Raw genomic sequence first — 27300 nt, 5'->3', positions numbered from 1 at the left:
AAAAAAACCCAACCCACCGCCGCCCAAAAATTAAAATACGGTGGTGTAGTTGTGTTGAAATAAATATGAGATAATCACAAAACTTTGAACACGTGCTTTAATTTATTTTAGAATTGAATCATTTCAAATACGATAAACATTTGAAACATCAACTTTAAAAATGCTAAAACAATGCACAACCAGATGTCTGAAACCACACAGACAAAATGAACAAATTTAGGACTGTGGCTGTTACAAACGAATACAGCCTAAATATGAATAGCACCAGTTTATATACTGAAGTTTCACAAGAGGAGTGCGTTGACAGTCTTTCGTGAAGAACGCAGAAAAAGAAAAAGGCATTATTGTGAGGTGAAGTGCTAAATTTCTCCACTTTGTCCTTTGGTATGTGCAAAACCTAAGGTGGAATAGAATGTAACTATCAACAGATGTAAAAATAAAAATATCTATGTAACCACAGTCACCTGTAATTCCACCCAAGGATTGTTACAGTATAAAAACTGGTTTGCAAAAACAAATATGCTTCCGACTTTAAATTCATCGGAAGGAATGGTTACGTTTTACTTCCCTTAGCTCCTTGGTTGAGTTCCACTGAAGGCAGGTTGGTGCAAGAAAAATAGCATCTGGCTGGTTGCGCTGCACCATGGACAAGGTACAGGTTGATTGGGTAGCAAAGGTGCAAGTACAAAAAAGCCAAACTGCAGTGCATGTCAGGGTTAGACTGTGCTTTCACAAATTATTCAGTTCCATTAAAGTCTGGTCCAACATCTGGTGCATGTCGAGATTCTCCTCTTTGGCATGGGCAAGTTTTTCTATTGGAAAGTTAAAAATGCAAGTATTAGTCACACACAAGTGATTATGACTGTCAGCCGGTTGGACTATGTTAATAATCAAGCTTGTAACACGTTTAACCTGTTTTTCGTAGCATTCAAAAACAACAATAACAACAAAAACTCACGAGGGTTTTGGGGAAAACCATGCACAGAGTCGACATTGTTATTCAGACTAAAGGCACACTGGCAAACAAATAATTTAAAAAATTGCAGAATATTCATTCATATACAAAACATATTTCCTTCTCAAGGCCACAGGTAGTTTATTAGTGACATGGCAGCGACTCTGATGGATCATTTTAGTCAGACATCAGGTCAAAACAGGCGAAGGAGGAGAAAAACATAAGTGCTTAGTCTGCTGGCAGCCAAACCGTTTGCAAGAAAAGGTAGCCCGGATGATGAAAACACCTCGATCATGATGCGCACGAACAGGATTCTTTGAAATATATTTACATTTATGCCCAGAATCATCAATAATGTGATGGAATCTTGAGTTACCGGTAATTGGTTTTCTTTTAGTCGGGAAGGACACAAGAAAGTGTCAATAAAACATTCCAAAAAATATGTTTTGTATTTATTTTTTAAACTTGTCCTCCCCGCCCCCCCCCCAAAAAACTAGAAGAAACCTCAAATACATTTTCAATACATCCATACCAGAATCCCTTCAAGTTGTGGAATATATATATATATATACAGTATATATATATAATTTTCTGGCGTTGTTTGTCACATTCTGAGCTCAAAGGCAGACAACAGATAAAGATTCACTTTCACTCCAAATTGGGTCTTTTATAAAGTGAATGTGGGTTTTGTTGACTATGAATGTTCTCTTTTCTTTTATTTGCAGTGTTTTTTTTTATTTTTATCACCGTGCACTGGTAGAAATAATTCAACTTATTTGTCATGCAACCGAAACTTGATCTTTTTAATATTAGATTGTTCGAGTGGAGAATAATTGTCATCCGTTTATTTTGAGATTTTATAGACTCTACTGTTGCACCGCTCACATCCACCTCCTGCCGTAATTTATGGCAATTCATTAAAACACTCAGAGCCCTTAGACTGTACATTTATTGAAATGCTGCGCAACGTACAATGCCCACATGTCATAATATTGCAACAGAGATGTGCACAAAGCTTCTCAGTCTGATTCATCCAACTTGATGTTCTCAATTATCTCGCAACTTAACCAGAGTCTTCCTGATCGCAATCTAATCCCACTCCTCATGTCCTCAAAACACCCAAGGTTCCTCGTCACAATACTTGATGCTGAAATGTCTCGACTGCTACTGGAGAAGATATATAGACTTCAGCTTTTATTCAAGTTCTCGGGTGCCACCTTCTGCACGGCTAAAACAATGAAAGCAAGGAAAAGGATATCCGAGGCGGTGAAAGAAAAATAAAGACAGAGGACAGGGGCTCCTAAGTTTGACTGGAAATAAATAGGGAAAAGGGACAGAGTAAAGAGATACCGCGTACATGGAAGTGATGAGATTTATTCTTTTTACACAATGCAGAACGATTTTAGGATTCTGTACAAGAGATGGGATGGACTTTAACATGAGGAGGAGAGAACAAACAAGAGGACGGGGACAGCACAGGTGGAGAGAGAAAGGAAAATGGAGGGAAGGCTGGAGAGAGCAGATAGATGCCACTCCGCCGGAAGGAGGCGTCTTGGATGAGATGTAAACAATTTATCTGTGAGGGGGGAGAGAAGAAGTATAGTGAATGAAGGGGTGTGGGTGGGGGGGGGGGGGGGGGACTCGGCTCAGACGTACCACATCAAGACGAGCCATGCCACAGAGCTCATTGAAATGGGACACCAAAAAAAAAAGAGCAAATAAGGGGCAGGGGGATTTAATGGGAGCAAAGCCGGACATATTAGTAGATGATCAATCAAAAGAGGAAAGGCTCATGGCTACAGTGATTGAATCCCTCCATTGATTTGCATGCATGTCTCAGGATGCCAAAATGGCCCAACAAGTAGAAATGAAATAAAATCAGTCCATGCTGCTTCACGTGACATGCATTACCTCACTCCAGTCCTCTTTGCACACTCTAATCTTACGAATACAACCATCATGCAACTCAGTGAAAGTGAGGACTGAAAGCAATGGGAGTGGCAAGAGAATGCTCCCCCATGGCAAGAGAATGCTCCCCCAAGAAAGACATTGTGTAAGACCCCCGCCAAGTAAAACAATGTGCATGATAATGACACCTCCTACAACTTGTGGAAATCCGGCAGGGCGATTAGGGAGAAAAATAACAATCGTGATTATTTAGTTGATAGTGAAATCACGATAAAAAAAAAAAGACTATATTCTCCGACTTCGAAACTTAGTATGCATTCAGCTACAAAAACTCAACTTTAAATATAAGTTGAAAGAACAATCGAAAATAAATTAGTAGCAAAATAAAATATATTAAATAACTAATAAAAAAACAAAAATAAATACTGTCTGTTCCTGCTATATGTGCTTTGGCCTCTTAGGGGCAGTGTGGTTCCTTTCATACACACATTAGGATATAAATATTGTTGTAGAAGAAAGTTGCTTGTTTTTTTTACACATTAAAAAGAATGTGAGCTTATATGTATTGTAATATTACTTGTCTGTATGTGTCACAATAGCGTTAGCATGTAAATATTAGTTATTTTAGAGCATATTGTTGCCGCAAATTGATGCTAATTTTCTATTAGAGACTTTCAATAAGATTTTTACATTGAGTGCAAACATTAGCACTGGCGATGTTTTGAAAACAAAGTATGTCTTGTAGTTAAATATACAATGTGTGTACTTTTTTCCCCTGTGTGTTTAGTTGTAGAGAAAACACTAACTAGGGTGTTAATAAACAACTTAAATTGGCCTCGGAGAGGGCAGAATAACATTCGCCACACAGCGCATTCCGGATGCTTTCACAACGCAGAAAGTTGTAAACACGCCACGCTATTCTGCACGCGAATCGTTTTTTCTTCAGTTCTAACGTTTTTATGATCGTCAGCAGCCCACATCAAAATCACGCTTCGTTTTCGGTTAATTTCCCCGCCCTACAGCCGCTGGTAATAAGCGACAAATACAAGAGGCACAGCAGGTGCAACATTTACATGGAAGTCATGTCATTGAGGGCGTGGTCCAGCTCCTCGCTGATGGCCTTGTACTTCAGTTTCTGGGAATACAACTCATCTATTGGTGGGCCACGGGCGCAGGGTAAGATGGAGTGACGGGAGTAGGGGGCAAAGGTGACAAGAAAAGGCGGCGAAGACCATTCAAAGTGGAGAAACGGCAACAGAGAAAGGGAGGAAAGAGGAAAACAAAAGTTACACCAAAGAATGACAGGAATGAAAGGGCAGCACAAGTGAGTGCAAAGTCCTCTGCGGTATGCACACAGAAAATGTTGACTTGTGACTTTTTGTCAATCAGACGTCTTTTTCCTGCTTGGTTTCTGTAATTTGACTCGCTGAGGACTTCAATGTGATGTGCTATAAATGTATTGTGGTGCGGGTTTGGGTGTGGGAACAACTGTCCCCCTGAGCATGTTCTGTCGCATTTTCTTGTTTTCCGTGTAATGAAGGTTGAAGTGCTGCATTGGACTACTTTATTTTCCTGCGTTTGTTGTTCTTTTTTTCCCACCTAAAAGACATTTGTGGCGATGTAAAAGAGATACTTTAGATTACTAGAGGTGCAGCAATTACTCGATTATCAAATGAATTCAAAATTATTTTGATAATCGATTACTCGTTTGTGAGATGTTTAAAAGCTTGGACTCAGCCTCTCAACAGTCAATATCAGTTGTCTGTCATCCTTCCTTAAAGTAGACCAATTGTCTTTGTGTCGAATCAAAATAAAGCATTTGCAAACATCTGCATTAACTTTGGAAAACAATGAACGACATTTTTACCCATTTTCTGACATGTTACTTACCAACCCGTCACTGAATCAATAATCAATTTGTATTTGTGCACTGTCAATTTGAAATCATGTCCTAAGCTTGTATAAAGCGATGGAAATTCTTTCCTGTTTATCCGATTCACCGACAAAATATTTGATAGATTCATTGTTCGTTGACCAAATGATGGTTACAACAAAACACGGAGAGGAACAAAGAAAGAAAGAAAGAAACAAAAAAAAACATGACTGGATTGCAAATGAATCAAATGTGGAGATGTTAAATTCTAACATACCCTCCAGGTCATCAATGGTCTTCTCAAGCTTGGCTACTGATCTCTCGGCGAACTCAGCGCGGGTCTCGGCCTGTGCAAAAAGAAACGTGGATGTGAGCGCGCTATGACAACGGCGCCGCGTGTCCTTGATGCGCTGTGAAACTCGCCTCCTTCAGCTTGTCGGTGAGGACCTTGATCTCCTCCTCGTATTTGTCCTCCTTCTGCGAGTACTGCAATTCACAAATAAGAGAAGTCACATAAACTGTGAAGCTCTCCAATAACGCTAGTCAACACCAAATTTTCATCAGAGATGGCTTGATATGTCCCTTCACGTACTTTTGACAGATTTTAAAAGTGTCTTGAATTTTATGAACACAGCAGTTTATTCTCTTTTTTTCTTTTTTATAGATATTTTTAAGTTTGAGCTGTAAAAGCTTGCGCAATACAGACAGTACCATGAATACTCGATTCATAAATATTATGAAATATACAATATCAGGGATCTTTGATTCCACATTTTCTTTTTCCGGAGCAAAACCAGTACACCGATTGAATCTGAGCAATTACCGATACATCGTGCCGATACCTATAGTCCTATTGAGATATGAAATTTGATTGAACACAATGAGTAAGAAATTGTGAACAAAGACCTTTCTTTCTGGCACCCCTACTGCTGAGGAGTACTTACTTGATGTCAGATTTGTCTTTTTTTGCCTTAAGTATCAGTGGCTGATATTAGCAGCCTCCACGAGTTACTGATACCTTCAAATAAGGCCTGTATCAGTCCGATACCGACACCTGATATTGGTACTTGTGCTTCCCTAAAATATATTCCAAAATAAATAATAATTATTATTGGGAGGCACGATGGGCAACTGTTTTAGCACGTCGGCCTCACAGTGCAGAGGTGCAGGGTTCGATTCCGACTCCGGCCTTTATGTGTGGAGTTTGCATATTCTCTGCGTGCTTGCGTGAGTTTTCCTCCGGGTACTCCAGTTTCCATAAACATGCATGGCAGGTTAATGGAACATTCTAAATGTTCTGTAGGTGTGAATGGGTGTTTGTCTATGTGTGCACTGGCATATTGCTGGCATTGACTGGCAACCAGTTCAGGGTGGACCTCGCCTACTGCCCGAAAATGGCTGGGATAGGCTCCAGCACGTCGGCGCCCCCTTGTCAGCTCAAAAATTGATCTCGATATTCTACTTGCATCTCTTATTTCAAAATTTTAATAAACATTTTTTCATCAGGAGAATTATTTTAATGAAATCTTCCAATGACGCACAGAACTACAGAAAGCATACAGAGAGGAGACAAACATCAGGTTCCCAAGCTCTTCTGGTTCCCCATCGAGGAGTGCGGCAGGGGATTTGTCAGCATGCAGTCGGCCCGTTCGGGCTGCCTACCTTGTCAGCCTGGGCCTCCAGTGACTTCAGGTTGTTGGTCACAGTTTTCAACTCTTCCTCCAGCTCAGAGCATTTGCTGGTTTTGTTTGACACAAGTGTAAAGAGAGGGGACAGAAAGGGAGGAAGCGATGACAACGACGGAGAGAACCAGACGTGAAAGAGGTGGAAGGAAAGAAACAAAAGGGCAGAACGGGGGAGAGAGAGGAAACAAGATCAAAAAGATCAACACAGATTAAATCAGAAGGGAACCCCGCCCGAGACAAGTAAAGAGAGCCGGAATGGGGAGGTGATTTGGTCAGTTGCTTCATAGCATCAATGGTAACTGTTCTCTGGCGCAGTCCCTGCAATGTTAAGCCATACTTTCACCAAGCAGTTCAGACACAGGGCAAGTATTGGTGTTGGATTTTTGTTTGTTTGCACTGTCACGAAGAGGGGAAAATTCTCGGTCGATCACTCTGCATACTTCACTTTGTTTCACTCTGCCCACTTCCTTTGCAAACCACATGATGAAGGTGTCAAGAGGGAGGGCTGAACCATTTTGAAAAATAATTAAATTGCACCCTCCCCCCATATGTGTGTGTGTGTGTGTGTATATTATAAAGAAGCCTCCCAATTCACCAAAATGAAGTGTTTTTTTTTTTCATCCATAGCAATTTGAAAATCGCATTCTATTACATTTCAATTCAAATTTGATGACTTGTCCAGCGCCACCTGTTGCTTCAGCTTCCTTCTCAATTTGTGACAAACGGTATTAGAAAGTCTTGCTCTGCTTGGTGGAAAACTCAGCTTCAGAATCATGAAAAAGATTCCCCATTTAAGCATGAAATGGTTCAAGTGACCAGATTCTGAGTTCAAGAGACAAAATCCTACAAAAACTCATCACACTACTTGTTTTGCCACTCTGTCGTTGTGAGAAGTTACGCACGCACGTCACTTCCACTTCAAATGTGGTCACTTGAATGAATGGGATGAACTGTCCATGAAAAATGTCAAAGAGCTTGAAAAGGAGGACCGTGAGCACAGCAAGCAAAAGCAGAGGCTTTGTTCTCTTCGCTGAATGATTGCATGGGGAGTGTCATGCAAAAAATAAAAAATAAAAAAAGTACACGTGTGTTAGTCTTGGCTCATAGTACCTGTCTGACTGAGGAGTTTAGTGATTTCATGCTTTGCTCCGCAACTCTTAGCTCATCGTCCAGCCTTCGCCGGTGACTGTGAGTGGCGATCGTTTGTAAGCAGCAGCCATTCAAGTCGGAGGGAGCAAATGCAAATGATGGGCACATACAGTAAGAACACAAGGCGTCATGTTCCAACAGCCCGGGCGTGTATTTACACAACTATACTTTATTTTGCGCATATAAGGTGAACAGCTACTAGGGCGGTGCCCGGTGAGGCTGAGTGACGTGTTCTGAATTTTGTGAACGTTACCTTTCTGAGAGCTCGGCGCGCTCCTCTGTACGCTCCAGGTCACTCTCAATGATGACCAGCTTACGAGCCACCTGTAGGTGCAAGCACAGCAAAATGTTACAAAAGCAACAGCAGCACGCACTGTCCAAAATATACATCTACAAGTAGGCTTTAAAACGAAACTGGCTTCAAAATGACGGTTCACTTCTCATCATTTGCATTGTGATTTGGCATTTATTTTTGGAAAGGTTTGGAAAAAAAAAACTCGCCTCCTCGTATTTGCGGTCAGCCTCCTCAGCAATGTGCTTGGCCTCCTTGAGCTGGATCTCCTGAATCTCCATCTTCTCCTCATCCTTCATGGCCCTGTTCTCAACGACCTTCATGCCTCTGTGAGGGACACGGACAGAGCGGGTGAGCAGACGTAGCGGCACGCAGGATAGATGCCGGGCGGCGGAACCTGGACGTGAACGCACCTCTCGCTCTCATCAGCGGCCTTCTCGGCCTCCTCCAGCTTGGTCAGAGCAGTGGCCAGACGCTCCTGAGCACGGTCCAACTCCTCCTCAACCAGCTGGATGCGTCTGTTGAGGGAGGCCACATCGCTCTCAGCCTAAGAACAGAAGACATAAGTCAGTTTTTGTTTTTTTTAACATTACATTCCACGCAAGATTTACACGTCAGCTCAAAGTACTATTGGAACGATTGCTTATTCAAGCAGTTTTTAGCAGCTCAGTTGTTTGTGCAACCCTTTGGGGGAAGGCTTCCTTCGAGAGCTTACTTGTTCTGCTTTTTTGACATGCTGCTTGCACTCATCCAAGATGTCCAGCTCACAATGTACACCAATATCCCCTATTTAACGTCATATTTCCAGTGTACATTTTTTTTGCACCATCTGTAAGGTAGCATCTGCAATGAAAACGTCACAAAAAGTATACAACCTTAAAACTGCTAAATTAATCCATATTGGGTTATTTTCAACCCAGCAGTTTTAATGGATGTATCGCCTGAAATAATGAGACAAGATTATATTCATCAGTATGAAATTTGAGCCTGTTAAATTAAACCCGACGCTGCTATTCTGTTGTATGAATGGCAGTAGGTGGCTACACAGGTTAATCTTCTGCCATCTAGTACAGGAATATTGCATTGTTGTGCAAAGATAAATTACTGCACTGAATGAAAGGAACATACATTTTTGGACTAATGAAGTCCTCATTTCGCGACGCATAACGTACATCTCTCGCAGCACATAAGACTTACTTTTCTACATTCTCAAGGGACAAAAAATGGTTCACTGTAAAAGTCGGGTGTAGGTGAGCAGTTCTTTTGAGGATAACTACAAAAGTCACCTTACAATATGCTATTTCACAGATTTTTAAACATTTTCCACAGAACATTACTACAGTATATCTTAACGACAAATTGATTTTGAATTTAGGGGTCATGATAAAGTGTTTAGAAAATAGTTTATTTAAGTCTATAACTAGAGTCCATTTTATGTTAAAATGGGATTTGGTGAAAGTAAATACTTGTTAACCCGTGGTTCAAGAGAGTAGTTCAACTACAGAGACTAATACTTTGAGTCCATATTTTCTACACAGACACACACACTCACACAAAGAAAACATTTAGTCTAGCAGGCCACATGAACTGATGTGGCAGTTTGGTTTTGGCCTCCTTTCTTTGAGTTGGATTCTCAAGTTGGTAGCTGGCAGAACAAGGAAGTCGCATTACTACACAGTAAGCAGCTAAGCTGGGAACAAGTCAACTGACAAAGGAGATAAAGCTATATCAGACTGAGCCTGGCCTGTCCTCAGACTGTTTAAGCCCCTTGACCGCCCAAGGGATTTGCTCTCCTTGAAATTCAAGGTGGGGGAAAAAAATCAGTTGCTGTGCGTTTACCATATTTGGGCATGTCAAACGGCATCTGTCACCTGTAGTGTGTTTTATGCCACGAGCTTCCTGCTTGCAGCAAATTCTCAATTCATACATTCAGAAAGCACGCCGTGTGGTTAAAGCGCGACCTTTCCTCGTCGGCATTCACGGCCACAAGTTGGGCAGCTAATTCAAAAAGTAGCAGGTGAAGTTGCGTGATAGACGCGCAGCATCCCGCGTGGCACAGTGTCCCCGAGGAGCTGAGCCGAGCGACCCACATAGACGACAAGCTCACGAACGGAGGCACGTTAATGTCTTACTTCCTGCCTGGCTTGGCGCTGATCGTGCAATTCGCGATGTAATCTTTCGGCTCTGTCGTCCGCGAAGCCGGCCTGCTCTTGCAAAGATCGAATCTTTCGTTTGACAGCCTCCACCGATCCTGCCATTCTCCGTGATTCTCTCAAGGCAAGGCAAAGCGCCAGCTCGAGTACAGGCTGGCTGACTGCCCAGCTGCAATTGAGTCGGTAGATCGATCCAAATGTCGATATCAAACCAAATGTCGATATAGTTGTTAGAATCGATATTGATCATTAACTGTATCATGATGTTGATACTTGAGTCTCAGCCTCTTGCTCTCTATCTCTATCTCGGTCTCTCCCACTAACTCTCTCTCTCTCTCTCTCTCTCACATATATATATATATATATATATATATATATATATATATATATATATATATATATATATATATATATGTATGTGTGTGTGTGTGTGTGTGTGTGTGTGTATACACACACACGATATTGGCGATATTGGCCCAGTATCATCGTTCTTGGTATCTAATCAATAACAAATCTGTCACTCTCGCAAATTTACCAGAAGACGTTGCGTCATTGTAGTGACGACATGCATCCCACGAGACAGTGCGGATTATCCTGCAAAAAGTGCTAAATTGTTCTAATTCTGAAACACATTAACAGCTAGATAACATAATGTTACAAGCTCCATAAAAGCAACCAAATGAGAAATTAGAATTGATAAGACAAGAATGAGATTTTAATTACGGACACGCTCTTCATGAACACTTCAGTCTTTTACCGCCCTCTATTGGTGAACTGTGAATAATACAATACGATGGCATATGGTGTCCTGAACGAGCCTCAAAATAATTGACCAAAAAAACAAAAAAGAGATCATAAGGAAAACCCAAGAGAAGTAGCCTATTATTAATGTTCGTCTTTTTATTGCAATATCTAAAACTTGTTACGCTGGACCAAAAACTCCAAAACAAAACAGATATTTAAGTAACACTACTTTTTTCAGTAAATCGACAAATGTAAAAATATGTTTTTTTTCTCAGTGTGGCAGAATTTATAGATTACAATAAATTAAATTCAGATCCAAAAAATACAATTGTAGTGAACTGGTAAATATGACAAGACATTGTATCATTTTTTTGGAGGACAGTGGACTCCACATATCTGCGGTTTGGCACCCTTTTCGTAGATATTTAAATTTTTTTTTTAAATACTTTTTTGTTTGGAGCCAACCTCCATTTTTTGTGGAAAATTTTTATTTGTGGTTTATTTATTCATTATAAATATATATAGATTTTCACTACTACGGGCCGGGCAGTCGCTCGCCCTCACCGTATCAAAATGATTTTTAACAAGTTTTCGTCCTTGTATGTACAAAAAACTCAAATCAACTGCCTCGAAGTACATGGCTGCAATGCGGTGTTTGTACAACAATCACCACGTACAATATATAATGAATATCCACAAAGATGCGATTTCTTTAGATCTCCATCTTTTCAACCTCCAGCTGTATTTGGCCAAATTGTGCTGCTGGCACATCATGAGGAACTGTGTTTCCCCTCCTTTGCGAAGCAAGCAGCCTGCAGCTCAATGTTGACCATATAAAGAAGTTGGCTATATATATCCACTCTACTGGCTCCCTGGACTCGTGGGAAGACTGACTTGATTTTCACTTCGGAAAAAAAAAATCCCTCAGCAGGCAGTGACATATAAAACGACGAGGATTAGTGTGCAAAATGTAATACGACTGCTATCATGTGTCCATATTGAAAATAGATGTGGTGTGGATGTCGCATACACTGAAGTGTGACTTTCTTTGGGCTGGCTTGCAAATGAATGAGCATGTAGCAAAATATAGAGCAGGGCTTCTCAAGTTTTTCTCAGCTGAAAGTCCAAAATAGGAATTTGGTTCCTTTTAACTCAAAGTTACTCTTGTGAAGTTACGTTTTGTTTTGCCATAATGTGGACCTTCACTCAACATTAACTAATGCTAAACACACAACAGATATTCACATATTATGAAAGAAAAAAGGAAATATTGGAAACTTGCATGGAGAATATATACTGTGAATATATAAGGCGTTCATCTACATTAGTGCATACTCAATATTTTTTAAGACAGTTGAGAGTGTATGAACATAGACGTACACGTTTGGGCTGTGGAAGATTTTCACATCCCAACAGGAGAGTAAAATGACAATGAAGATGCAGTGATAAGAGGAAGTTGAAAACGTGAAGGGGACGTGTGACAGTGCCCTGTTGGATCCCTCGTCTTTACTTACATCTGTAGCTTTCTTGTCGGCCAGCTCAAGTTTCTCCTGGGCATCTTTAAGAGCCTCAGAATACTTGTCCAGCTCATCCTCAGTTCCCTTCAGCTTCTTCTGCAGACCTAGCAAGTCATCGTCAAGCTAAGGCCCGTTTCAGATTTTTTTTTTTGTTGTGGGAGGGGAGGAGTGGTGACCAGGGAGTGGCACACATAAACACATTTACAAAAGACGCACAGAGAAACAGGAGAGGACAGGACAGGAGAAAGGAAGAGAGCAAGGTTAAGGAAGTCAGCGCAGGTGAGGAGTGGATACCTTGGTGGCGACCTCCTCGGCGCTCAGCAGCTTCTCCTCAGCGGTTTGGAACTCCTCAAACACTTTATCTCGCTCGTCCTCAGTAACACGCATTTTCTTTTCCAACTCTCTCATTTCATCCTCTAACTACACATGTGTATCAAAGACAAGCCAGTTAAACATGGACAGCAACATATTCATGCATATCTATCTATCAACAGCATCCGTCTACAGCATGCATCGATCTATCTATCTATCTATCTATCTATCTATCTATCTATCTATCTATCTATCTATCTATCTATCTATCTATCTATCTATCTATCTATCTATCTATCTATCTATCTATCTATCTATCTATCTATCTATCTATCTATCTATCTATCTATCTATCTATCTATCTATCTATCTATCTATGATGAAGAACTAAACGTGGGCCAACCTGCTTGCTTCTGTCCTCCGCTGCCTTCTTGTCTGACTCGGCCTGCTCAGCTCTGTCCAAGGCATTCTCCTTGTCGAGCTTGAGCATCTGCATCTTCTTCTTGATGGCGTCCATGGCTGCTTATTGCCAAGTGGGAAAGGCTCCGTTAAAGGAAAAAGTGGAAAAGTTAGCAGGAGGCGAGAGCAGGAGCTGGGGCCGTGTGTGCCTCAGTGAACGTGGAGCTGGAGTGCAGGCTCTGCCTCCTTGTGCCCTCACAAATATGTACTTAGAAGTAGCAGGGGTGGGGAGGGGAGGGGGGCTGTAGATTCCTTGAGACATCCAATACTTTTTTGGGGGGTGGGAGGAGGCGTGTGAGGTCGCCTAAACGTCTTGCGAGGGTCTACTCGCTGATTCGTCTTCTCCTAAATATTTGACTTTTATACGTCTTTATATGGCATGAGGGGAACAAGGCTTCCTCATGATAATGTAAGAGAAGCCACTTTATGTGCATGGAGGATAAAGATGAAGGTTCTATCCACCCTGAGTGGGAACTAAATGTGCTGTATTCATGGGATTCTTTTTCGATGGTTCACCCAAAACTGACCTTTTGTTCTTTTGTGTTCCTGATTCCACCGTACGGCTGAACGATTTTGAAAATTCATCGAACTTTTTTTCAACAAATGCAAGCAATAAATTCATTCACAATCTCCAATTTATGATACATAAGGGCAAGGCAAGGAAACCTCATTTATACAGCAATATTTCATGCACAAGATAGCTCAATGTGCTTCGCACAACCAAACGCAAGATACCTAAAGCATTGACAAACAACAGCTGAAGACATTCACAAAGATAAAAAAAAGAGAACTCTTCGGTAACTCTGCACTGTGAGGTCAACGCGCTAACCACTGGCCCACCGAGCCGCTGAAGCAGAAGTTGTTGTTTTTATTATTATTTTCCAAATTGCAGCCTTTGCGATGTGAAAATTGCATTCTGCAAAGTCGATTTGAATTAGAGTCATTCCTCCCTCCGACTTTTGGACCGCAAACGGCTGAAGCATGCTTTTAAAATACAGTGTTCAATGTGTGTGTGTGTGTGTGTTTAGGTGCAGGATGGCTGCTGTGGCTCATCTGAGTAGGGGAGCTTCATTTGATTGCCAAGCCCACCCTCAGGGCAAATGTTCTGAGTGATGATGAGGATTTTCACCTGATAATTGACAGGAAATCCTCCTCGGCGTTGTGTTGTTTGTTTGACTCAAGCAGACACACCTCAAATAGCCACCAAGTCTTGTGAAAGGAGAATCTGTCGGTTATTGTGCTTCTTCGTGCTGTAAATGTTAAATCCCCATTGTGGCAGATGCTGCATGCTAAACTGTTGTTACGTCACATTTTCATGGCCCTGACTGTTTCGACTTCTACTTCTTCCTTTTGGTAGTTGGCAAAAATATTTTTCATGCATTACCCTCACGACGTGCGGCCCAGTGGGCCAGTGGTTAGCGCGTCGACCTCACAGTGCAGAGGTGTGGGGTTCAATTCCAGCTCCGGCCTGCCTGTGTGGAGTTTGCATGTTCTCCCCGGGGGGGGCACTTGGGTTTTCTCCGGGTATTCCGGTTTCCTCCCACATTCCAAAAACATGCATGGCAGGCTGATTGAACACTCTAAATTGTCCCTAGGTGTGAGTGTGAGCGTGGATGGTTGTTTGTCTCTGTGTGCTCTGCGATTGGCTGGCAACTTGTTCAGGGTGGCCCCCGCCTACTGCTCGAAGACGGCTGGGATATGCTCCACCAACCCCCGCGACCCTTGTGAGGATAGGCAGGTCAGAAAATGGATGGATGGATGGAGAGCCACCAATGGGTAAAAACTACCAATACACTGAAAGCGGGTTAGCAGGTTAGCAGGTTTTCAGCATAGCAGTGCTGAAAACACGATCCTAATTTTATTCCCAGCATTTTCCAAGTCGAAGCAACTTTCACCTGTCAGGATGTGCCACAGTGAGGAACTTGCATAATATGCGTGGCACATTTCTTACACCAGATGCTCTTCCTGATGCAACCGACCCATTTTCCATGAGTAGGCCGTCCATCCAGACCAGGACTTGAGACCCCCCCCCCCCCCCCCATTGAATTCCTGAGTTTAAAGTCAACAGTGTAGCGACCAAGGCTTCCAGCTGCCACCAATGTTTTCTAAGAATACGTTACGTTAAATTTACTTGAACTTCAGTACGAAAAATGAGGATCAGCTTCAGATGTTCAGATCACTCAAATCCAATCCATCAGGCTGTCCTCACAAAGACTCTTTTCCAATATTTTTCCCCGGGCTTAGGATCAGTTTGCACTGTGTCAACGGGCTTTGATTTTTAAAATGTCAAAAAAGAAATGTTCCAATATTGGTTTATTGCTGACTGACTTTCTGTTAGTTCTAATAAATACCCTTCACTTGCATTCTTATTATTAATTTAAATGTAAGTGTTGAGGCAATGCAAAATATATTTTGTATTTATGTTTGTGTATTGTACACGTATTGTTTGAGATGAAAAGGTTCGGAAGAACCTTGTGTTATGAAATGTAATTACGGTAGGTAACCAAATGATTAGAAAGACCTGTCAATAAGATGCAGTGTAGTAAGTTCAAATTTTTTTTTCAATAGTCCGTTTCAGGCATATTAACTGGGACGTCTGAATAATTCATGTTTGTTTTGTTATGAGATTTTCTTATTTCAATTTTAATTTAGTTAATGAACTATTAGGATTATATTTTATTTAACTAAACCAAACCTCTGAGCACTAGATTAAGAATCATAATAAAATTTGAGAATTATAATCTCAAAAGTGTAATTTTTCTGATAACTCTTGTTTGGGTTCTCATTCGAATAGATGCGCATGTATTATAAATGTTTACAAATATTGTATCTCTCACGTTAAAATATGAAGTGGCTTATTAAAAAGCAAGCCCCCAGTCCAAGACGGCTGTGGATCAAGGGCACACTAGCGTCTTCCATAATCTTTGCAAAGATACTTGGGATATTTTTAGGATCTCCTTCGCTTTCATGCACCTGCCTTGGTCTGTAATATTCATCCAAGCCTGGGTGCCGAATGTCCAAGGTCCAATGCCATTAGATATGTCTCTTAAAATAATTCCTGTCTTGTTCGGGGCTTCGGTGGGTTTTATACATTATTGTCGCCACGCCTGGCAAATGATGACTTGTAGAATTCAAAGAAGAATCCAGAAAGAAGTAAATGATGGGAAGACTTCCAAGGCTGATCTGTGCCAGTGAGAATTTTAGTTGACTGACATCAATCATAGCAAGCCATTTTGATAATCTGCACGCCATCTTGTTCGAAGAGTGAGGCATTTCTTTCATGGTGATTGGCAGCACTTGTCAACGTGATCTCTTTTTCTTCTCATGTTGGATCGCGACCAATCAGGGCTTTTATAGGAACACCTACCAGATAACCTTAAGGTAATGTTGCTTACTCCACCCTCAAACAAATGAGTATGATGTCACAGTAACGAAATGGAATTAGATGTTAAAAAGATGAGACTTCCAAAACAACCCAATGAATTTTCATCATTATGTAACCGTTGGGAGTTTGCATGTTCTCCCCGGGCCTGCGTGGGTTTTCTCCGGGTGCTCCGGTTTCCTCCCACATTCCAAAAACATGCATGGCGGGCTGGCTGGGCGCTCTGGATTGTCCCTGGATGTGAGTGTGAGCGTGGGTGGTTGTTCGTCTCTGTGTGCCCTGTGATTGGCTGGCAACCAATTCAGGGTGTCCCCTGCCTACTGCCCGAAGACAGCTGGGATAGGCTCCAGCACCCCCCGCGACCCTAGTGAGGATCAAGCGGCTCGGAAGATGAATGAATGAATGAATGTAACCGTTGTCTGTATGGAAACTTTTGTCTAAACAGTGTCTATTAGACAACAAACTTTTATGTGATGCAGTACTGCGGATACTCTATTACAGTACATGCCTAAAAGCTCTCTTCCCCTCAGGATTTGTCATGTAATCGTTATGATCTCAAACGGTACTTGGCGCACTCAGGGGAAGGTTTTGTCACGGCGAGCCGGATTATTGGTGGCATTTTGGGAATGCAAATAAGATCCATTATGTTATTTAACCACTGACATGTTAACACAGTAAAAATAGCGGCAAGGCTCAACGGGCTTTGTTTTTGATGACAGAAGTCTCCCACATCTCTCTGTTTGTCAAAAGCGTCCGTGTTTCAAACAACGCGCAGGAAGGGATACTTCATCAGGTTCACCTGCACTATCAATTACAAAAGCTTTATGAAACTTTGGGATTCTTTTTCAAAATAAACTCAACGGTGTGCTTACTATTGTGATAGTGCTGACTGATTTGATACAGATTGATATTGAAAGAGTTAGCACGTCGGCTTCACAGTGCAGAGGTACCGGGTTCGATTCCAGCTCCGGCCTCCCTGTGTGGAGTTTGCATGTTCTCCCCGGGCCTGCGTGGGTTTTCTCCGGGTGCTCCGGTTTTCCTCCCACATTCCAAAAATATGCATGGCAGGCTGATTGATCACTCTAAATTGTCCCTAGGTGTGAGTGTGAGCGTGGATGGTTGTTCGTCTATGTGTGCCCTGCGATTGGCTGGCAACCGATTCAGGGTGTCCCCCGCCTACTGCCCGGAGACGGCTGGGATGGGCTCCAGCACCCCCTGCGACCCTAGTGAGGATCAAGCGGTACGGAAGATGAATATATATACTGTATATTGGTAGCAACGTTAGCACAACAAAGCAAGCAAGTTGTTTTTGCTCATATCTTTAAGCCGGTGTTCAATAAAACCGAAAAACGTTCTGTAAACTCATTTCTTATACCGGAGACAAATTCCTTGTGTGTTCTACATACCGTACTTAGCCAATAAAGATGATTCTGATTCTGATTCTGATTCTTTGTTTTGAAATGCAGTCAAGCCAATTTTATTGTTATTGACATGTTTTTGCCTTGACATTTTGAGTTTACCCCTTTTTTTTTTGTTTTACAGTGTACTACAATGACTAAGATGCAAGAGAATATCAAATATGTTATGATTGAAACAAAACTGTGCACTATCGTTGACATGTTGCAGGTAAAGAAAAAGAGCATCCTAGTACAACGTCCTGAAGCTGATATTGAATAAATGGTCAAAATGTGGGAAAGAAAACATTATGGGTATGAAATTCTTTGGTTGTTCAACGAGTAATGTTCGATTCCCTTGCAACAAGAACGTTGTTACAATGTCACTGGCGGTGAACAACAGCCACTTACTACCAGTGCATGTTCTGGACCCATTCGGCATGCGGAAGCCCCTGATCCGGATAGTCTCCGTAGTTTGAATCAGTTGTTTAAGAGAGGCAACAGCTGCGCGTTTTGACAGGTGCTTGTGAACGAGCCCAGTGCATATTCACCTCGTCTTCACTTTCACACAATGTCAGATCACGTATTTCAAGCAATGGCGACGGTCATAAACAAAGCCGTAAAAGTGACAGCGTCTACACGTTGTGTCAAATATGTCTGCAATGGAAAACAAAAGAGAGAGAAGACATTTGTTTTAGTGACATTGAAACATTATGCTGTCTTGTTTCTGTACAAGTCCACTCGGTTGGACAGTACCGTCATTAGCAGCGATTTAAGAGACTGTCGCTGCGTCATTCGTTCAGGTGGATGTCAATCACTGCTAAAATGTTCTTACTTTGTATAATTTGTTCTTGAAAAAGAACATTTCATTGGGACAACATCCCCTACAAATGAAGTTGTGTTTATGAGCTGCTCTGTTGTTTAGCTAGTATTAGCTAATAATGTCCAGTTAGCTTTTGTGAGGCTTTGTGGGACTCAAGACTGCATCACATGTATCAAATTCACATTCCCACTAACCGCGAGATGTATCTCATCAAACTGGCTCATGGGGGACCCAATAAGGGACATTTCTGAATAACAATGGGTCAATGCAGTAGCAAGTTTCAGTTGTGTCATTATTATGGACCAATCGATGGATTTTCATTGATGTCACATACCTCTGGATAAGCCTGCACCTACCTATTGGAGTCGCGACACGTTGATTAGTTTCAGTACTTATTGAGTAAAATGTAGGATTCTCTGACAACCACAATGGCAGCTGACTAACACCATAAATGGTGAGGTGAAGTCAATACATTTTTTTTTCCTATGGTAAGCCCCATGAAGTGAAAAAGTCTCGTTTTTATTAGCGTTTGTCCTTGCGTACACTTACTCGATGCGAGGTGGATGAATTTTGTAGGAATCGCAGTTGCTTATGACGGCCATTTTGTCATGGTGTCTTGTTTGTCTTTGCCACTGCATCCAGCCACTTTTTTGGCCTTCATTTGAGCACATCTAAGGAGATTATAAAAATGAATGAACACGTGGCCCTACTTGTCTTTCTCTCTCAAAACTTGCTTATCCTCCCAATCCTGACCTCCAACATGGCGGGCAAACAAACATCTCATGATCGAAAACGACCGAAAGCTGCTATTCATCTGGGCTCGCCACTAGCCAACAAGTGGCTGGCAATCGGGAGTAGCCCTTTGCGGGCGGGATTCCAGATGGTCGTAGTGTCTCAAGCAGTGCTTTGTCATTGTCAACAATGTCAGCAGCCTGGCCAATTTTTTTGGGTTGCTTGCCCAGTTGCATTCTCTCTGGAATGACCTCCCACTGAACATTCGGCAAGCCTCCTCGCTGCCCATCTTTAAAGCCCTCCTCAAAACTCACTTGTATTCTTTGGCGTTTGACTCAGCATGACTTAGATTTGCTATTGGTTTTACTGCTTGGTGCTTTCTACCGCCTTATTACTTATTACTTATTACTGATTCGTCTTACTGTTTATTGTATATGTTAAATCGCTCCATGTACAGCACTTTGTATGCAGCGATGGCTGTTTGAAAGTGCTCTATAAATACTGTTGACTTGACTTGACTTGACTTGACATCTGTGCTCGGGGGAATATATAGAGAAACAACAATTCACACTCACGATCACCCAGTCATACGCAAAAAACAGTTGGGTCAGAAAATGGATCGATCCACTATTTGACCCAACTTTTTGGGTTGGGTTGAAAAAAACAACCCAATGTTTTGGATTTTTTTTTGAGTAAAATGACCCAATTTATTTATCTATTTACTTTTTTATACAACTGAGTCAGTGAGTGAACTCTATGTGGCCCAAACCATGCTTGCACAGAAAGAATCCGGTTCTTCCCGAAGAAGTTGCATGACAATATCAACATGATAATATCCAACGAAGTGGACCTGAGGCCGGGCTTTGAAGGGATATGGAAGTCTTTTGACAATCTCGCCCTTCGAAGCCATCTGATGATTTGTGCAGACCTGCTCCAGATATATAAATATATGTACAGATACTCTGGAATTAGATAGCGCCATGCAGGGTCATAACCATTAGGCGGCACATAATCAGAGTGTGTGTCATAGTCGCAAGATGTAATTCAAACCTTGCTGGGTCAAGGCTGCGGTGTGGTTTAATCAAAGTGATGATCCATTTAAATAGATTGGGAGCTGTACTTGGCTGTAAGTGAGGGAAACTGCGACCTGCTGGAGTGTTCCGACAAGGCTATGACACACAATACCGCATAGTGAAGAATGAATCTGTCATTAAAGGTGTAACTCAAAGAGAATACAGGTCAATGTCAATGCCGGATATAAATACAGTAGGAGGATTTTTTTTCTTGGTCTTTGATGTCATTATTCTTGCGCGGTGCTACTCTCATTCAATTCAGTTCAACTTTTTTCTCAAGTTTTCAGTTTGGGGCATTTTAGGAGTTAAATTCCTTTGCTCAGAAGGTCAGATTCTTCCTCAGCAGGTGTTCCGTTGAGGACGGTGAACATATGCCAAGTTTTTTAGCACGGTACAAGTGAAATGCCATGAAATGAGACGATCTGTCATGCCTTACATTGTTCGGAGGACTTTCTGGCGTGCCAAGAATACAAAACAAGGAGTCCAGTTTTGATTTTATGGGCATGCTCGATTTGAAGGATCCTGCCAAGACAATTTAAAGGCTCACTAAGGGGAAGACATATGGCCACCTTCTGAGTTCATGACTGAACCTTATGGTACAATTCATGCTAGTACTGTTTTGTTGTAATGACTCAAAGTAACTGACACTTTTTCCAGGGGTCGAAAAGGTACATATAAAAAAGAAAATGTGTTTTAGGTAATCAACTGCATAAGGGACCAAGTGTGTGGTATAAATCAGACTTTTATTTGGGGGTAAGGCCTTTTAATTGTATAATTAATCATCTATTCATCCGTTTTCTGTAGCGCTTGTCCTCGTTAGAGTCACGCGTTTTATTTTATTTATATACACCCTAAAAAAAATACAGAGTTGTTTTACAAACCCACTTGCGGGGTATTTGTGGATTTTGAGCAAGGTAGTGTTAATTCTTTTTTGCTGTTGTTCTGGTTAGCAAACAACAGTATCTATGATCCGAGGTAGTGGCAATAACTGCACGTTTCGGAGGTGTTTATTTGGGGAGTGGTGCATATTTTTCATGTGGACCATTAGGTGATTATATTCTTTAGCTGGAACCATACAAATCCAGGGCAACTAGCAAGACATGATTCCCTTAAAGCATTTTTTTCTGCTCTGCGAATGTGATAATTTGAATGAGAATAGTGGTCAAACGTGTTGCAGTAATACACAGACAGCTTTTTTTAATTACACGATAGAGTGGACAGAGAAAAAGCAAAACAAGACCAAAAAAAAAAAAAGGCTGAGCATGGGAGTAACAAGATCCAAAATGAAGGTTGCCAGTGCTGCAGACACCAAATGCGGCGAGAGGTTATGATGGTGAAATATTTGTGGCCTCTGGAGAGGGGGGACTCCGCCCACACTGTTTGTTTGTGTTCCTCCCCAACAGATGTGACACACCGAGAAGCAGGAATGTCGGCCATATCTGATGCTGCTCACTCGGCTTTGACCGAGAGTACTGGATGGCGAAGAGGAATCAGGGGAGGTGGGGTGGGGGGTGGGGTGGTCTCTTATTGAATGGGAACTTTCATGATTATTTTGAACTCATACAGCACTCAGGAATCCCAGTGGAAAATTAAACTGTAGACCTGACAGAGGGGGTCCGAAAATTATCTATTTTGTATGTAGCGATGGTCGAGAGAGAGGTGAAAATTTTTTCACACATTTCACATATTGTACGTATATACCTCTGCTGATGTAGTACAAATACTGTACATCATCCAAAACTATTGATTCAGAAAGCAGATTAGGTTGGCATGGCAACACAGAGATGCTGAAATCTGATTGGGCAAATAAATTAAACATCTTCATGGACTTGTAGCAGTAATACAGGCAATTTCTTATTGTTTAATAAAACTGCTTCAGGTAACTGCAACCCCCCCCCAAAAAAAACACTGCAAAAATAAAAAATCACTCAAATTAGAAAGTTGCTCCTTAACTGAAGTCATTAGTGGGTGAAACTCCTCCGCAAAAACTAACCAACCAAAAACAACCACCCCCACCCAAACAAAACGTTTCCAGGCTTGTCAAATATTGCAATTTAGGCTTTGTCAACCCTGACTGCTGATTACTGTCCCAAACACTTGTTTTTTTCACTTGGCGACCGCCTCCCCCAGTCGAATTATTACTGCACGCGCACACTGGTGTTGTATCTCACAAGAGCGCAGCATCTTGTTGACAGTTCCCCTTAAATATTTGCCTTCAATCATTTACTTCTGGTGTCACGGGCCGAGACGTTTCCGTGTTTGCGCGCCGAGGGAGACTCTTTCATATACGTGTCCAAATATGGGCTGCGTTTCTTTCTCTCGCCGTGAATAAAGCAGACCAGGCAGCAGAGTCGGGAGGAGACTTGTAAGGACCCTTTGTGCGCTCCAAAAGACAAGCTATGCTCTTTCCATTCCAGAAGGCTGTAAAATGTCTTGACGTGCACTTGTGGAGGATGCTGCACTTCTCCCTGTCTTCGTTTTGGAGATATTTCTTCCTAGGCTCTCACGCTTGAAAAATCCGTTTGGATGTCAAACATCTGTTTGTTTCCGACCCACTTAAGAGTGATAAGAGATCCTCATAAAAACATCCACAAAGTTCATTTTTAGTCAGCGAGCTTTGCTTGAACTTCTAAAAGGAAGTAGACGTGACCACAAAAATGACTATCACTTGGTGTGAAGCACACCCTTAACATGTGCGGGAAACAGCGGCGATGGAGACATTCCACTGTGGGGTTTTTTTTTTTTGGTTTTGTTTTAACAGCGAGTGGGCCACGGTGGTTTGGCCACACTGAGGAATGCCCACGTCTCCGCTCCACCTGCATTCTTACAGCGAAGTCTGTCTGCAGTCACGTTTGATCAAAAGAAAAAGAACAAAAGTCAGGGCCAGACAATGTGCAGTTAGTCAGAGAGGAAATAAAACAACAAATGGAAGAGGGTGAGGGGTGGGGTTCCTTGAGTAGAAGACGAAACAAAAGGGTTGAAAAGAACGTTGAGAAATGATAACGTGAAACCATTTTACTCCGATTTGAAGGTGTTTTTGTCATTGTGCAGCATTAACGCATCACTGTGGGTAATCTTTGACCCAATGTGCTGGGTCAAATCCTCAACCCACTGTACTGGGTACAAAGAACGCAGAATCAGTCCTATGTAGTACTGCTAGTACTGGGTTAGCTACAGTGCTTCAACCAATTTGGATTACTTTTAACAGGACATGGGCCACTGTCCAGCCTGACGGTTTCCAGTGGTTTTAAAAAGTCACGTTTTCAATAACCGCTAATAATGGCCGTCACCGGTAATGAGCTCTTCTTTTCATTTTTGAGGGGACTTCTAAGCAGGACACAATATGATGAGCTACTTGCAGGGTTGAGTAAACAAAGCTTCGGCTTTGAAGTTAATTACTTCTAATGAACTTTTTCTCCTTCTCTGCCAGCAGAGCATGGAGGGTTGAATTATATGCACAAAGGAGAAATGGGGGAGCAAGACGAAAAGAGACGCTGTAAACATGACTGACTTTTTTTGATTTGTTGATGTGCATTGTCCTAAAAACAAACAAACCAAAAAAAACATGGTGCCAGAGGGTACTAGTTAGCCCCAAGGACAACATGAGTAGGCCACGGGTCTTGTCCAAAAGTAGTTGCATTTTATATTTAGTGTAAAAATAAAACTCATTGTGATTAATAGAGAATTATTTACCCCCTGCCCCCCCCAAAAAAAAAAAAAACCCAAGAAAAGGTAATTTTAGAGCTGTAATTTTAATCCAGTGATTCCGCAGTATTTTTGCTCACGGTTAAGAGTGTATGTTGCCTCCGTGAGGGATGAAACGCCATTTCCTGGGGACCTAACAGTTTAGTGAAGACACACCGCTATGCCCACACAGTGTCCTCTCTTGAGGATACCGTGCACCTCCTTCCCTCCTCAGCACTTGCGCATCGGCCGACTATTTGTTCAGCTCTAAAAGGGGCGTGGAGGCCACAGACTGACAGTCATCTAATGAGCCTAAAGCAAAGTTTCCAAATTAAGCCTTAGGAAGCTTCAGCTGGACCGAGTGTTGCATTTCACTGTGCTGTGATTTAAATCCCAGGAAGGGGGGGGGGGGGCTACAGATCACTTGAAGTCGGCACAAGGGTTCCTCTGGTCCACGAAGCGCCTTTCAGCACAGATCCATGACAAACAGGATAGAAAGAAAATAAAAGAAATCACAAGGAATCCCGTTAAGAACTAAAGTATGGGATACGTGGGTGTCAAATGATATCGTTTAATAGATATTCCTGCTGTTACTTGTCCAAATTTAGCTGGGGGAGGTTTAAGTCTCAGCTCTGTCCCGATATATCTTTGCTGACGGAAAAATACTGTGGCATTCTTGCTTACATATTGGCTAAGGAAGCCCCTTGCATACATGCTGGAGCAGAACACGGACCGCCAGCGATTCCTCCACACAGATGTGTCGCCCACTCTGGAAGAATCTGGGCAAATTCGGCACGGAGCTGGCCCAGGAATGTTGCAAAGACTTCCTGCGATATGAACCTCCAAATGATATCTTTGATAGAGAACGGTGGAGTGGCTGCAGTCACATTCCAGCAACATCCTAAATCAAAGCCCCTTTTCCGTCGGCCTTTTACTCCACTCGATAAAACGGAGGAGCTACGGCGCAGTATGTGACCAAGGCATTGCCGATGACCTAAAATAGTCATGCTATTACTCCAGAGCCGAGCAATAAGACGCTCTTGTCAGCTGATGAATATTGGGTTTACCTTGGAGAGTGTTGCTTCGGCGAATGCCACGATGACCTCACGCTCTGAAAGTCACAACAAGCTTCCTTCATTTACAATTCCAAACATTGTGCCCCTGCCGTAGTGTACACAAATAATTCATCTACTTGGAACTGGCAAGCACAAAATGGTCTTATCTGGGACATTTAAGTGTTTCCAAACAGTTTGTGTGGCTTTTCTGTGTGCAGTATGTTCAGGGGAGAGGAAGGGATGACGGGGGGGGGTAACTACTTCCTGAACAAAATGGAACGAAAGCCAAACACTTCTACTTGTCAGCGGGGAAAATTCCTTGGCTTGTGCGCAGGACAATGATCTTCACACAATTTTGTAGCATTAAAAGGTGAAAAGTAGGCAGCACGGCAGCTAGCGGTTTACACGTCTGGCTTACGGTTCTCCGGCTCAGATCTCAGCTGCGGCCTTCCTGCGTGGAGTCTTCGGGTACTGCGGCTTCCGAACACATTCCAAAAACATGTTTGGTTGATTGAACATTTGAAATTTAAACTTACACACCTTTTTCAGAAGTGTGGATCAAAACTAGTGGCATGAAGCAGTACGCAGGAAGTAGCGGTCAGTTTCATGAAGGCTGCTATCCTACTTTTTAAAATGTTAATAATTGTCACATGATCGTTAAAAAAACAAAACAAAAAAAAACAACAACTCAAGAGTGATGACCAAGTCATGCACGTAGTGACCCGCACTTCATGTAAATCAGGTGGATAATTGCTTTTTCAGCTTCTTCTACTTTTGAGGGTGGTCCTTCTTTTTGAATAGTTGCAAAAATGCCCAAGAAAAATCCAAACACATGCACAGATTTAATTTTCGATCAGATACTCACAGCGCCCGGGGAGCAATTGCAGCCTGCCGTCCAATTTTTAGCGATCTGCAACATACACTAAAAATGACATTTAACATGGCTCGCAATGCAAGTAAATTCTTTAAAAAAGTCCGGTTTACTTCAGATGGCTCTTGTTTTGATCCTCAAGGTGGACATGCGATTCAGCTGCCGCTCGGTGCAGCGGAGGGTCTAGCTCAAGTGGGACAAAAAAGCCATCGGCCACCCCAAAACCACGAAAAACAAATCACTTGCTTTATCATCTTCAGCAGAAAGCTGTGTCACAGCAGCTTTTCAAAATAATATACACAAAATATAATTGCCTGTTTGATTTTTAGCCTGTTTAGAAATTAAACTTGGAAGAGTTTTGGTACATTTTCTGTATGCAGCCATCTGAGGAAAAACTTTGGATACCCCTGACTTGATCCATTCTTCTATTTTTGTTTATGCTGAGGTCTTGTGATGTCATACATGATGGCGGTGGGAACGCAATTGTCATTTTTAAGGCAAAATGTGGGCTGGGTTTTGATATTTGCCACTTCAGGAACATTGTAACTTTTTGTTATCTTTTAAAATAGATTTTAAATGATTCCATAGCTCAACTGAACGGCAGGTTTCCTGAGAGGTTATGACAGCAGCTAAAAAAAATAAAATAAAAAGCCAGAGTCTAATCAGAAGAAGACCCCACCGAGAGAGGGGAATACTAATCATACGCGCCATCATTCGCATATCTTTTCTTGCTGCTTGGCCTTCGATGAGTGTAAAGAACCAAATATGGTGTTGACGGGGATTTCACGACACACGACGGGACACCACTTAACATCCTTTACAAGCCCTGTTCGCCTTCTCTCCCACGTGACTTATTGTTGAAAACCAAGCAGTGGGTGGAATGTCAACAAAAATGCTTGATGTTATTCATTGAAGCATCTTTTAGTTGGTGTGGTTGTAACATCGTGAGATCATCACTGTTTGGATCATTAATATAAGAATGAATGTGTGATTTCTGAGCTGTAGACAAAGAAGATGGAGGGAAAAACAGAACTCCACCATTGCTATATTTGGTCAGATTCAGAAATCATTCCACTGGAAGGATTTCTCCAAGCGCAATTTTACGGGACAATGCTGACACCTGCTGGAAAGAATGTTAAATAGTAATAATAATAATAATAATAATAATAATAATAATAATAATAATACATTGAGACCAATGGCAAAAAAACACACCCCCCACCCCCCAAAAAACAGTAG

General features: G+C 41.9%; 1 protein-coding gene across 11 annotated transcripts; it reads right to left on the bottom strand.

Moving 5' to 3' along the window:
- Positions 1–83: 83 nt before the first annotated feature.
- On the bottom strand, positions 84–13239 carry tpm1 (tropomyosin 1 (alpha)). Of its 11 annotated transcripts, none has more exons than XM_052060458.1 (10): positions 12992–13238; positions 12571–12696; positions 12274–12399; positions 8276–8409; positions 8072–8189; positions 7824–7894; positions 6399–6474; positions 5160–5222; positions 5014–5083; positions 84–812 (listed from the first exon to the last, which is right to left on the bottom strand). In XM_052060458.1, exons 1-10 carry the CDS (start codon positions 13103–13105, stop codon positions 730–732), a joined length of 981 nt encoding a protein of 326 aa, XP_051916418.1. In that variant the 5' UTR covers positions 13106–13238; the 3' UTR covers positions 84–729. The 11 variants fall into 11 exon arrangements, with proteins under 11 accessions (XP_051916418.1, XP_051916411.1, XP_051916414.1 ...); XM_052060453.1 differs by lacking the exons at positions 84–812; positions 12571–12696 and adding exons at positions 2314–2531; positions 3937–4015 and having other exon boundaries at positions 12992–13236; XM_052060459.1 differs by lacking the exon at positions 84–812 and adding an exon at positions 3932–4015.
- Positions 13240–27300: the final 14061 nt, after the last annotated feature.

This window comes from Hippocampus zosterae, chromosome 3, assembly GCF_025434085.1.
Source record: "Hippocampus zosterae strain Florida chromosome 3, ASM2543408v3, whole genome shotgun sequence".
NCBI classification, from domain to species: domain Eukaryota; kingdom Metazoa; phylum Chordata; class Actinopteri; order Syngnathiformes; family Syngnathidae; genus Hippocampus; species Hippocampus zosterae.
Note: the sequence above shows the minus strand (reverse complement) of the source record. Positions and strands in the feature narration are given on the sequence as shown.